General features: G+C 35.2%; 1 protein-coding gene across 2 annotated transcripts in view; it reads right to left on the bottom strand.

Annotated features, from left to right (window-relative positions):
- LOC113095944 (ephrin type-B receptor 2-like) overlaps positions 1-13002 on the bottom strand; it is a 141315-nt gene extending 128313 nt beyond the window's left edge. For both annotated transcript variants that reach the window (XM_026261304.1, XM_026261305.1), the window contains exon 1: positions 12883-13002. In XM_026261304.1, the coding sequence (XP_026117089.1) occupies positions 12883-12934 (52 nt within the window). In that variant the 5' untranslated portion in view covers positions 12935-13002. The remainder of the gene's footprint in view (positions 1-12882) is intronic.
- Positions 13003-13270: the final 268 nt, after the last annotated feature.

Here is a 13270-nt window from a genome sequence, read left to right as displayed (position 1 = left end):
ATAAGATGGCACTCGTGGAGGTTGAAAAACAAAGCTATTTATGAATGGCAGGATTTCTTGTAAGATATTTAGATAAAAAAGGAAAGGCAGTAGAGCTGACTGTTTCTGTCAATGGTAAGTTTGTGATAACGTAAGAAAAGTAGTTAAAAAATTTAATTCAGGCCCTGAATAAATGTCTAAAAATCCTGATTGGAGTATCACTATATATACTTATAAATTATAAAAAAAAGGCTTTTAAAAGATCTCTATCAGTGATCAGAATCAACAGATACTGCTTTCTGTGATCGGCGATCGGCCTCAAAAATCCTGATCCCCTACTTGGGTTGACAGCCTAGCTAACCCATGCACATGACATACTGTGTAAGTGTCAGATAAAAACGGCATTCAACATATGCAACGTGAAAAATAACATTCTGTACATTAACTCCATCAAATGGTTTATTCATTTTCATAGAACTGCCTCAGTGACAATCCTCCTCTTCACATTTATTCCCTCGGGAGGCTGTGTAGATTTTCCAGCTGCCTGCCTGGATGATCCATGATGATTATTATCTGAAAGGTAGAGCTGGTGGAACGTATGGAAAATAGTCATCATTCTTTGGTATATTGCGCTCCTGTTTCAGTGAGCAGTGTTACTTCATGGCTACAGTGGTTCCACACATTGTTTAACCAATCCCAGCAGATGCATATCTTAATAACTTGACTAAAAATAAAAATATTTCTTGGATGGACACACTTCAAATAATGAAAATGATAATAATAAAATTGGCAATGTATTTGGTTTGTCCTTTTTTTTAGTAGATTCCCATTGCTTACTACTGCATTTGACAATAGAAACAAAACTACCTCTCATTACTGAGGCTCCATATTTCCCACTGATTATTGCTGCTGCACACTAATCGATGGGTTGAAGCTTAAATAATGAATTTCTTATCATTCTAAAGACATCTTTTATCCTTACATTCTTGAAACGTCAAATGATCATCTCTGAATAAATTAAAGCTGATGAGGATCCAAAATCAACTTTTAGCCACCCCAGTCAGTAAATGGGTGAATTGAGAAAACGCACAGCCATAAATATTTGTAAGTATGCCGTGAAACTGTATGGCATCATTTCACTACAACACAGATCAACACATCAGTTACAAAATTATAAAAACGATCAACCACTTTCTGTCTGTCATAAAACTGCACCTGCCACACAAAAACATGAAGGCAAGTAATTCTATTTATTTATTTTTTTCATTTGTTTTAATGCAAGGAATAGTCAGCATGCGTGTCACCAGTTTAGGAAGAGAAAACTTTAAGCATACTATTTCATATAGAATATTCTAAAAAGTATGACATTTCTAAGAAGGTTAATAGACAACTTGCAAGTTTTATTTATTAAATAAACCCTTTTCTTTTTTATTTGTTTTGTATTTGGTGCTTGGCAAATGTTAGATTTGAACCCTGACTGCAGGCATCCTTATGACTACAAACAAGACAATATTTGGAAGTTGACCAAATGAGGGTTTCAATGTCTAGACATATTTAAAAAAATAAATAAAAATAAAAAATGGCTCACTAATTGTATTGACCATCACACCCACCTGCTGCCCCTTGCTAAGCTCAACCCAACCACGGCACTTGGAGATAAATCAGACAACATAGGTCAGTCCCAACTAATTGGACTGCAGCTGCTTAACCCCTAATACAACATAACACTACCCTTCTGTTGCAGTGACCCCTGACACTTTCTTTATCCCCTCACCTTTAATTCCAGCTTGAAATGTACTATATTCTGCTACTTTCTAGTGGCCGATGTGCGGCTTATAGTAATTGCTGTAAGGAAACATTCAATTATACACAAATAATAAAAAATTCATAAACATATGATTATGCCATCTATTATGACGCTGTTATCTCAACTTCAGTTCAGAACAACAAAAGATCACAGACTTTCTGAAGGGTTCATAGTACTTCTGAATTAATAGGAACAGAGTATGGCCCCATCCGCCCTTTGTGAGCACAGTCAAGTCACAACTATGAGCCAAATCACTACCTCAGTGACAAGCTAATGCAATAATATGCAAACATATAGCTCCATGGTAACTCTTTTTCTCTCTGGCGCACTTTGCTTAATTTTGATTAGATCGGCCTGTCAAAAACAGCCTGGACTTTCTAAAGACAAGCGGAGGGAAGTCAAATACCTGTATTTAATTTCAAATCATAGTTTGCCATGGAAAAGTGGCAAGTGGACCCCAAACATATTATTTCAACACAATTCTGTCACCAAATGGACTGTAGTATGCAAACATAGATTAGCCATGAAAAAGTCACAGGTGGCCTGGGAATGGAGTCCAGGTGTTAATCCTGTATGGAGGAGGCTGACACATAGCCCAAAACTGTGTTTGTTCCAGCTCACATTGCACTGCCAAACCAGTCTGATTCTTGCGGAAAACAACCAAGTGAGAAGTGTAATTCAGCACTAGTGTGGAAGGAAAAGGCATCAAAGCAAAAACACTGTGGTAGTAATCAATGAATGTTTATACTTAGCAAATTAACCCAACTTGGCTGCTTATTCTCCTGCCTACAGTTCGACTGACCGGAATGCAGAGAATTCAGTTTTTTAATTACAAAAATAGAGGGAATTCACTTCTCAAGTACAGTACTCTGGGGGACATAGACTGCAAGGCATCCATCACAGCATTTGGGAGTCTAAACACAATGAAACAACAAAAAGGCATCATATGGCTAACAGAGACCCTTGAACTCCTTCCTGGAAAGAGGAAGCTTTCTGTGTGTGAGTGCATGTTGTGACCCAGCCTTGTGCAATGGAAGAGTCAGCATCATAGTGGTCTGAGACAGTTTTTGTGTTTGCCATCAACAGGGGGTCAAAACAATAACACTAGGCCGAATTATAACAGAACCCGGGGTCACAACCTCAAGGAGCGTATAAGTCAAGCCGTCAGCCCCTTGCAGCCAGAAAGAAAGGATGTATGCAGTCAAAACTTGGCAGATGTCACGCGGCGGTGTAAATACTAGGAGACATCAAGTGTGTGTAGGGTAACAGTAGTTCAGGTGAATGCAGCCTCCCTTTGGGATGGCAGATGAGGAAGCAATCGACCTGCCTTTATCTCTGAAGACAGACTGTATTTTGGCAGACACAGTGCAGTGCTGTGCCAGTTCAGAGGAATTGTGTTTGTCGAACGCCTTGATGGAAGGTAGATGTTTAATAGTGTGGTCTGACCTCCTACTGTTTTTAACTTCAGCTCAAGAAGATTGTTCTTAAAGGGACAGTTCACCCAATGAAAACTTTCATCATTTACTCACTCTCATGTCATGTCGTTCCAAACCTTTTTCTTAAGCAGAACTCAAAACCATATTTAGAAAAACTGCTATTGTGTATAAAGTATAAAAAACATGGGAATGTACAACCATCAAACCGCTCAGGAAGGAGACAGATTCCCAGTCTCAGAGAGAAATGTTTTTTTGGTGCGAAAGGTGCGAATCAACCCCAGGACAACAGCAAAAGACCTTGTGAAGATGCTGGCTGAAACTGGTAAGACAGTGTCATTATCCACAGTAAAACGAGTCCTGTACCACCATGAGCTGAAAGGTTACTCTGGGAGGAGAAAGCCATTACTTCAAAACCACCATAAAAAAGCGAGACTACAGTTTGCAACTGTCCATGGGGACAAAAATCTTGTCCTGTGGCCTGATGAAACAAAAAATGTAACTGTTCGTACAAAATGATAAACGGTATATTTGGAGGAAAAAGGGTGAAGCTTTGAAGCCTCAGAACACCATCCCAACTGTGGTAGTATAATCTTGTGGGGCTGCTTTGCTGCAGAAGGGACTGGTGCACTTCACAAACTAGATGGCATCATGAGAAAAGAAAAGTATGTGCATATATTGAAGTCAGGAAGTTAAAGCTTGGGTGCAAACGGGTCTGAAAAATGAAAAACAATGACCCGAAGCATACCTCCAAATTAGTTACAAAGTGGCTTAAGGACAACAAAGTCAAGGTATTGTAGTCACCATCAAAAAGCCCTGATCTCAATCCCATAGAAAATGTGTGGGTGGCACTGAAAAGGCGAGTCTGAGCAAGAAGGCCTACAAACCTGACCCAGTGACACCAGTTCTGTCAAGAGGAGTGGGCCAAAATCTCAGCAAACTATTGTAGAAAGTTTGTGGAAGGATACCCAAAATGTTTGGCCCACGTTTCGGGGGAAATTACTACCAAATACTAAGGAAGTGCATGTATATTTCTGACTTTGATGAAAGTGAATAAAAAAAATACATTAAATATTTCCTTCAATAACATATTATAATAAAATATGTTATTATTTATTGATCTAAAAGATAAAAGGTTTACTCTGATTTAATGTATGACAGTAAAGAAATAAAAGTTTTTGTGGGGGTTTTTCTGAAGTGTATGTAAATATCTGGTTTCAACTCTATCATTTGCATTTCATAACACGTGAAGGCAGGATGATTCATTTGTTTGTTTGTTTGTTCTAATTTTATAATTTGGCTACTTGTATGCATGTGACACTGATCCAATATTACAATATCAACTGTATGTGGATACTGAATTTGTCAAAAAGCTTTGTGATTCCCGTAAATACCAATGGTCCTGGAAAAGTGATTAAGGTGGCCTTGCCTGCACAAGACAAGGTCTGGTTTATGCAATTAGGCTCCTTTAATTAGCCCCTTAAGACAAGCCAACTGAAACTTAATTAGCTAAACTGCTCCCAGTGCCACAAGCTTAGTGTACAGTAAAAATCACATTCAGAAGTCTATATGTAATGAGCAAAGATAAATTCTCCAACATCATAAATGTAACCTCCAACACACTCCTGGTGATGTTACAACATGTTTGAGGTCGATTGCATTGTGACGTGTATGACAGATGTTCATCCCCTAAGACCACCTTTTAACTGGGCGTATCATTATGGCTACACAAACAAAGAATGAAAAATGGGAGTTCACATATGCATGAGTAATCACGTTGCTCACAGCTCTAAGGAATAAAGAACAGCCTGCATATTTCATTTTAAGTGTGTTTTGCACAATGCTTAGTAAATTGCAGGAGACAGTTTTCTCTGCATCTGGTTACAGTAAAGATAAATGTTCTCACAAACTGGGCCAATGGGAATGAGAGATAGCTATTCTGATACACCAGTAAGCACTCAGACGTAATTAAATAGACTGATTAGGATACATTAATCTATGCATGAACAGATTAAATGATCCAACCATCCGTGATTTAAATATGTTTTATATAAAGTCTCACTAGCTCTGTCCGAACCTCGGCCTGAGCCTCGTCTTGTACTGCAGACTGAAACAATTATCACTTCAAGGTAGAAAAACTCAACTATCATTTAGCTGTTTAAGAAAATCCCACATGACCTTCAACCACACTCAACCGATCCTCTGTAACAGTATAGTATTCTGTAGCATACAAACCCTCATTTATCCTTTCTCTACACTAACACTAGAGACAGCCATGCTCAGGTTATGGTCAAGCTGTCATGTTATTTTTAAGAAAAGGATATGGCCCTTCAGCTTTGAGACACTGTGTAAATAAGCACAGAAATAGCTAAGAATATGTACAGAACATAATGAGAAATTAAGATATAAATGGTTTTAATTGATTATTAACAGTTGCATTCATGTTTTTAAACCCCTTACAATTGTAATTAAAGTTTGTTTATAGCAAATATGTTATTGCAAATTTGTGAAACAAAACTTGGAAAAAATTACCAAGAAGGAGAAAACTGTTTCTTTTTTAAATCACTACAAAGGCAGTAGCCAGATACAATGTAAAAAAAAACAATGAGCACAAAGAGAACAAAGCCTAATTAAAAGTCATTAAACAATCAACTCTTAAAAGTTTTAAAAACTAATTTTAAAGGTGCAATAGGTGATTTTCTTCAGAAAAGAAAATGTGCTCACACACATATTTTGCATGTCTCGCTTACTTAACACAACCAACTTGAGCTATGTGAGTAAACTGTGTTCCAATCGATATGATCACTACACCGTGTTCATTGCTCCCTACTCCCTGAGCAGGGATTTACTTCACTTCGTAAACATGGACTGGAATGCTGTAATGCTTCAGTGAAGCCCAAACCATTCAAATTCTGAATATATTCAAAAATAAATATAATAAAATAACTTTTATATCTGGCACATATGGTTATTTTACATTTCTGTAAAAGAATACAAAATATATATATTTCAAATTTGGGCCACTTTTAAATGTGGTTTTAAATGCAAAATATCTGATACCTGGTAATTAACCCTTTCGAGTCGATTAACGCATTTTATGCGTTTTGAGTCATTTTCACCTGATAACCCCAAAAAGAACTTAAATTACACTCTCAGTTTTAATCGTACAGATAAGAGCAATACATCAATCGAATCTGTAAAGGGTCTAGTTTTTTTTGGATACAGACATAATAACAAAAAACCTTTGTGCACTTATAAAATAAAGATAACACACAAGGTGCGCTGTCTACAGTCTTTGTCTCCGCTGATCGTCATGTACAAACATTTCATTAAAATGAAGTGTAACTCCGTGAATACTCAACGAAGAGACATGAGAGAGATATCTATAGAAAGCCTGGAATGTATACTTTTAAACTAAACAAGTGCTGCCGAAAACAAATATTCTGAGATAAAGTAATCCATATGAAAACAACGCAATGTCTGTTTTTCATATCTCCGCTCATTATATCTAATGTGACCACGCCCCCGCGCTGAACGCGCTATTCAGATTCAAACTGAAGCGCGCGGCTTGAATACGCCCACACAGAAGAAAAAGCAGCCAGACTATTCTTCAAGTTTTTATTTTATTTTACTGTTTGCTTCGCGATGAGAGGAATAAGACATAAATCACCCCAAAAAGGATGTGATGTGGTTGAGGATTTGAGAAATGGATTTCCTCAGAAAAAAAGACTGAAGCACTTTATTCAGCAGAGATCATAAACGTGAGTAAGTCTCTTTTTATTTATTTGTACTAGTTTTCACTTAACGTGTAAACATTTTACTAGTTAGACTTTTTCCAAATACTTTTTCCATATAGATATACAATACTATACCATTCAAAAGCTTGATGTAAATAATATAAATGTGACAAATAGAGATAACTCTAACAAATATAAAAAACAATGCAGTTCTTTCAATTTATTCCCCCTAAAAAAACTGAAAAATATTCTCAGCTCTTTTCAACATTAATAATAATAATAATAATAATAATGATGATAATAATAAATGGGGTTTATTTGGTAGAAAATAAGATTGTTAAAAGGATTTCTGAAGGATTGTGTGACTAGAGAAAGGATGCCAAAAAATTTGAAAGTCAGCTTTGATTGTTCCTAATAAACTGTTTAACTGCTCCCCCAAGTGGATATTAAATTATGTTGTGGGATAATTAAATATATTCTTAATAAACTACAAACATAAAATTATATACTTTTATTTTGTTCTCACATTCTTTCTTGTAAGTCCTCCCTCACAGTGGCACAGTTGAATGAGAGGCTCATTATGCAGCTCATTATGCAGGCCTTTGTCTTCTCAGGTGTAAATCACAGTGATATTCATGATAGTTGACGCCTACTCGCATATGACTTTTACCAACAAAAAGTGTTTTAGAAAATTTAAATCAATATATTGTTTTCTGTGAGTGAGTAAACAAGATGATTTTCACATCATTCAGAAAGAAAAATTCTAGGCTACAAGCTCCAGTCCTCAACTTTTCCGGCAACCAATTGTATGTATGTGTTTTATTGCCTTATTCAAGTGATTTAACATTTTCAGTTTTTCACTAACCATGCATAACATTTTTTTTCTCAAAAATACAATCATGTACATGCATGGGTTTCACATATTATTATAGCCCAGTTTGTGCTGATTACAGTGATATTAGACTTTACCCATTTAGATATTTATAAGAAACTGAAAAAAGCACAAATGTCAGGGCATGACAAAACTTCTCAAGGCCCCAAAAATACACTTAGACTCCAGAGGGTTAAACATAGGTTTCACTACTCATATATGTTTGTATATTTTTTAAATTGTAATAAGACAGACACTTAGATCTGGTCTAAAATAACTTGGTAAGGTTAAAGAATACATTTGAACCTCTACACTGTATGTCTAAATAATGGTGGGTAGTAATGGGAACCAAGATGAAGTTATCAATCTAATGTTAAAGAACAAACACTAGACAAAAAAAAAGGAAAAGAAAGAAAAACAATTATTCAGTAGCTTTCATGTGAAGCGTAATTATGTTTCAGCCTAGATGAGTTTAACACTAACAAGCATGTTTTATTAAAAGACTGACTTGATTTAAACAAAAGTGAACTCCCTTGATAGGGTGACTGTCAACAGATTGTGGATTCTTAAATTGCTGAGTGCAAAGGCACTCTCCAAACACAAGAATTTGCTAAAAATACACAGCAAGTGCAGAACTGACACACTCATGAAACAAAAACCTTCAGGTCCAACACTGTCAAAGACAGAATTCTGGGTCAAAAGCTGCAGTATTTCTACAGAAAAAAAAACACATTTGTCTCTCTGCTATTACAGACTTTCTGCTTGTTCAAGGTAGCCCTCGGACATTCCCTTGAAACGTGACACCCGTCTCACTAGAGAAACAACTGGTACCAGCACTAATTGAAATTGTGCATGCAAAGTGACAATAGCCGGGCCCTGGGCAGCATGGATTAGACCCTGAATGGAGGGGGATTCTTTGGGAACGCCACTGTGGAGGCTGGCGTGCAGATGAGCTCCCTGCAACTGCTCATTCAGCGAACTGAGAAAACACCGGATTGGGACCAGCCACTCACTTTACCTTTATCTAATCCTGTTTCTGAACCTCTGTCACCACCTCTCCACCCCATGCTCTGCCTTTTGTTACCCATCCGAAAAACTGTAATGTTACGTGTCGGCTTAATCTGTAGTGACCCACACTCGGTGAATAGCAGGAAACGGATGGGATGCATGTACATCTGAAAGCAGATTATACAAACTTGGCAGGCATTTCAAAGTTGAAGTGTTGATATGAGGGCTAAAATGGCAATGTTAACAAACAATACCTTTAATTATCCCTCTGTCTGTAGTTTAGAGTTTTATGGAAATAGATTTGCTTGGCTGAAACCAACTTTTGCACTTGTACAAAATTCTGAGCAAAAAAAAATAAAACATTCAGACACACACGTCAGAAATTCTGTATGCAGGGCTCGACAGTGCAAGCATTTAACTCGCATTTGTGACTAAAAATAGATGTGTACAAACTAAAAAATTGATTTAAGAGCATGAGTGTGAATAACAAATGTATTAATTTCTTCAATTTATTAATGGAAAAACTGCGATACAGGCTCATATGATTGCTGAATTTTGAATCTAACCTAAACACAGCCTACGTATATATTGACTGATTTGGTATTATTGTTTGTAACACTTAACAGGTTCCATTAACATTAGTCAACTACATGAGTTAACATGAATTAACAATAATGCATTTATTAATCTTAGTTCATATTAATTTCAACTATTAATAAAAAAAATGTTTTTGTAAAATATCTTAAATAAAGTTATTTAACCTTTTATGAGGACAGCACTGTTTTTATTCACTAAATTGTATATTGTGATAAACTCATATACAGTACCGTGATAAAAGCTTCAATGACTATTGTGAAAATTTTATACTGTCACATACAATTTAATAGGGCAAAAGTAGTTACATAATTAGCCATTAAATTTTATTATTCATTTATTAATTATTCAATTAAAATTATTTAAAAACCTTGTGTACTTTTTGTATTCTGATAAATTAGATAATTGTGTTAGTAAATGTCTCCTTATATCCTCTTATTAAGCTAAAACACATCATTTGAAAAATTTGCATTGTACTCCTTATTTTCTTTTTTTATGCGCTCCTTGTTGAAAAAGGTAAGCCCTGGTATGATCAAATTGAATATTTTAACAACTTTACAGCGATAAACTATATACACACACACACACACACACACACACACAAGTCGTGAAAATAGAATTGTGGTACTAGATTATCATCAAAGCTCTTATTTAAACCAGCTGTACAAGCTATTTTTACCCTTGAACAACACAAGGATAGATATTATCTGCAAAAGACAAACGTCTGAACATTTCCTTCACTCAATATATAATCAGCGTTAAGATATTTGTATACAGTATGGGAAAAGACACAGCTGCATATGGGACGTTTCAAGATGAGAGAAAAGTCACATTGTATCATGACATTATGACAGCAAAGTGGAATGCATGCTGGGAATATTGAAATAGCTAGGAATCTTTTGAACGACTGGTGTCCTACTTACAATAGATGCCAACTGTGACATCGTAGATCAAATGCAACTCGGTCATGGCCTTATAGATAAGGTGCATAATAAACTTTTAAAATCATCAAACATTTACTTGTGATTTGTAAATCACAATGCAAATCCAGCAGCTATAGTAAAATGTAATTATATAAGTATAATAGTTTAAAATCCTATACATCACATTGTATGATTAACCAACTGATGCAAAGTGGAAAAGCTAAAAGAGAACAAAAAAAGGAAAAGAAAAACGCACAATCAGACAACTTTGAAACAGAGAAATGAAACATCGCTGAGGAGCCACAGGCACAAAAACTAATTTTAAAATTACACTGTAATTTCAAACCACTGCATAATGAAATCTGACATACTAAGCAAAAGTCCCTTGACTGGCAGCATCATTTGATTTAAAAATGCAATGAAGAGCTGAACATATTCAGTGGTCACCAATTGGGAAAACCTGTCTAAATTCACAAATGCAAATCATGCTTGTCCTTAAAAAAAAGCACATGATGCACTTTATTCTTACACTAAAGGAGACTCAGACTTAAGAGAAACAGAATCTTATATCTTGAGTGTCACTATGATGGTCATACAACTGATTTTAACTATACCAATGATTTTTCACACAGACAAGTACACATAAATTAAACAAAAGATAACTAACAGCAAGAGTTAACATACCACAACTGAAATAAAACAACTAGAAAATTACTTGAGAATTTATACACTTAGCGAGGAGAATAAAAATTCTGTTGTATAAGGCTTTAAGATTATGTCAGATCTCACCAACCCATCTCCGCTACTGCCCGCCATCACTTTGTATTTAAGGTCTAGGAAGCATTGACCTATTTTTCAACTCTCTTAATTTTTTTTCTTTTTTTTTTCTTTTTTTTTTAAGCATGATATGCTTTAACACCATTGGCTGAAAAACTATGGTGATAGTCAGAGGAAGAATGTGTAACGACCTATCACTCCAGAGTTTGTGATAAGTGATCCTTAAGGAAAATGGAGAAAAAAAGCATTACAACTAATACTACATAGATACATATACCAATAAATATTATATGTATATATATATATATATATATATATATATATATATATATATATATATATATATATATATATATATATATATATATATATATATATATATATATAGATATATGTAAAAGACAAAAATATTGTAATGCAAATGTATACATCTATATTGTATAAAAAGGTCAAACAGTTTTCCATGACCATAAGCACTCAATATGAATTTGTATATATTTTTAATTACTTTAGTTCCTTCATTAAAAGCTCCAGCTTAATATTTGAATTACAATTACTTTCCGTATTACGTATTATTAAAAAACATATTTAAATTTAAATTAAATTAGGCGTGTAAATATTTCCACATTTTTGGCAAGTCTCTGGTAAAAATACAATAAAAAATAGCCCCTTTATTCAAGTGACATAATTAATATATTAAAAAATATCTGAAATGTAAATGTCAAACTTAAATGTAAAAAAAAAAAAAAAAAAAAAATGGTGTTAATTGTATTGTACATTTTTAATTATTATCACCACACCGCACTGTTATAACTGCCTTACTGTTTTGTACTAAATACCTTATAAAACCTCAATCCAAATTACGTAAATAAATAAAATCACCTGCTTTTAGAATTTCCAGGCCAAATGTACAGGTGTGTGTTTCCCTATATTAATCAATTACATGACAATACACCCAAGTATATTTAGTTGAGAACTAAAGCCAAAAGAGGTTCCTGTTATACCAGCAATGCCTTCTTAAAATTAATTGAGCATAATTCACTGGACACAGACACTTCAAACTGCCGGGGTCTGAAAGTGTAGTCAGCGAATGATGATAAAAAACAGTATTTGGTTGTTTTGTAATTGTATGCTCACTGAAAACCGGTTTCATTGTCCAACATGCTGAGTCCAGCATCACCATTTTAGCTCTGAATACCCGCCGCACACCAGCTTAAAACAACACGTGAATATTACGAAATATTAATGGAGAAAATAAGATTTGTGTATCTATAGAAGGGGTTTCGGTGTAATATTTCACCTCTGAAATGACTGTACAAATAAGGGGCGCGAATCTCGTGCATGGTTCGCGCAAGCAGCGCGTGGGATAAAAATAACCGTTTTAATGCTCCTGTTGTATACTTAAAGATTATAAATATATTATTTTTCCAACCTGTAAAGTAATTAATCAGATGCTCACCAAATAAATCACCAAATAAATTCGTTTTTAAGCCACCTGTGAAGATTTTACAATATAGTTTGCCTGACAGAACAATCCCTATCAAAGGAATACGTTCCTGTCAGGGATAATGTAAATTAACCGTTAAAAAAAGTCTTTTTTTTTTCCGAGTTTCATTCTACATTCATTAATCGGGGGAAATGGTTTGGTATCTTATTTCTTGGATGACATTCAAAACTAACGTTCCGTGACCGTAAACTCTCAGTTTGTCGGCAAAGATGCTGGACTCGCTAAACAAGGGGAGAAACATCTTACCTTCAATAGCCAGGACCGAGGGTAGTGTCCATAAAATCCATAGGATATCCATAATTGGTTTCTTAGGGATGAAATTATATAAAGTCCAGACATTCAAATAAAATGAGCTCTGAAAGCCATTTATATAAGAGGCCTGGCGTAGACCGGCAGACTTCTGCCTTCCGTTGAATGAATACGATGCCATAAACACACTAAAATCCTAAGCGAGTTTGGACGAGACCAAAGGAGTCAGACGAGGGGGGACGGTGGTTAGGAGCGCCGCTTGAGATCAGCTAGAGAGTCAATGTGTATCAGAAAAGTCGCTTTATAAATTAGAAACAGCCTTTTAAAGATTATTTCATTCATAAGAATCGACCCAAGTCGATTCCCGTCGGACAGACTATAAAGG

Source organism: Carassius auratus, unplaced genomic scaffold (assembly GCF_003368295.1).
Source record: "Carassius auratus strain Wakin unplaced genomic scaffold, ASM336829v1 scaf_tig00215810, whole genome shotgun sequence".
In the NCBI taxonomy this organism is placed as follows: domain Eukaryota; kingdom Metazoa; phylum Chordata; class Actinopteri; order Cypriniformes; family Cyprinidae; genus Carassius; species Carassius auratus.
The sequence above is the reverse complement of the archived record's forward strand: the minus strand, read 5'-3'. Positions and strand labels throughout refer to the sequence as shown.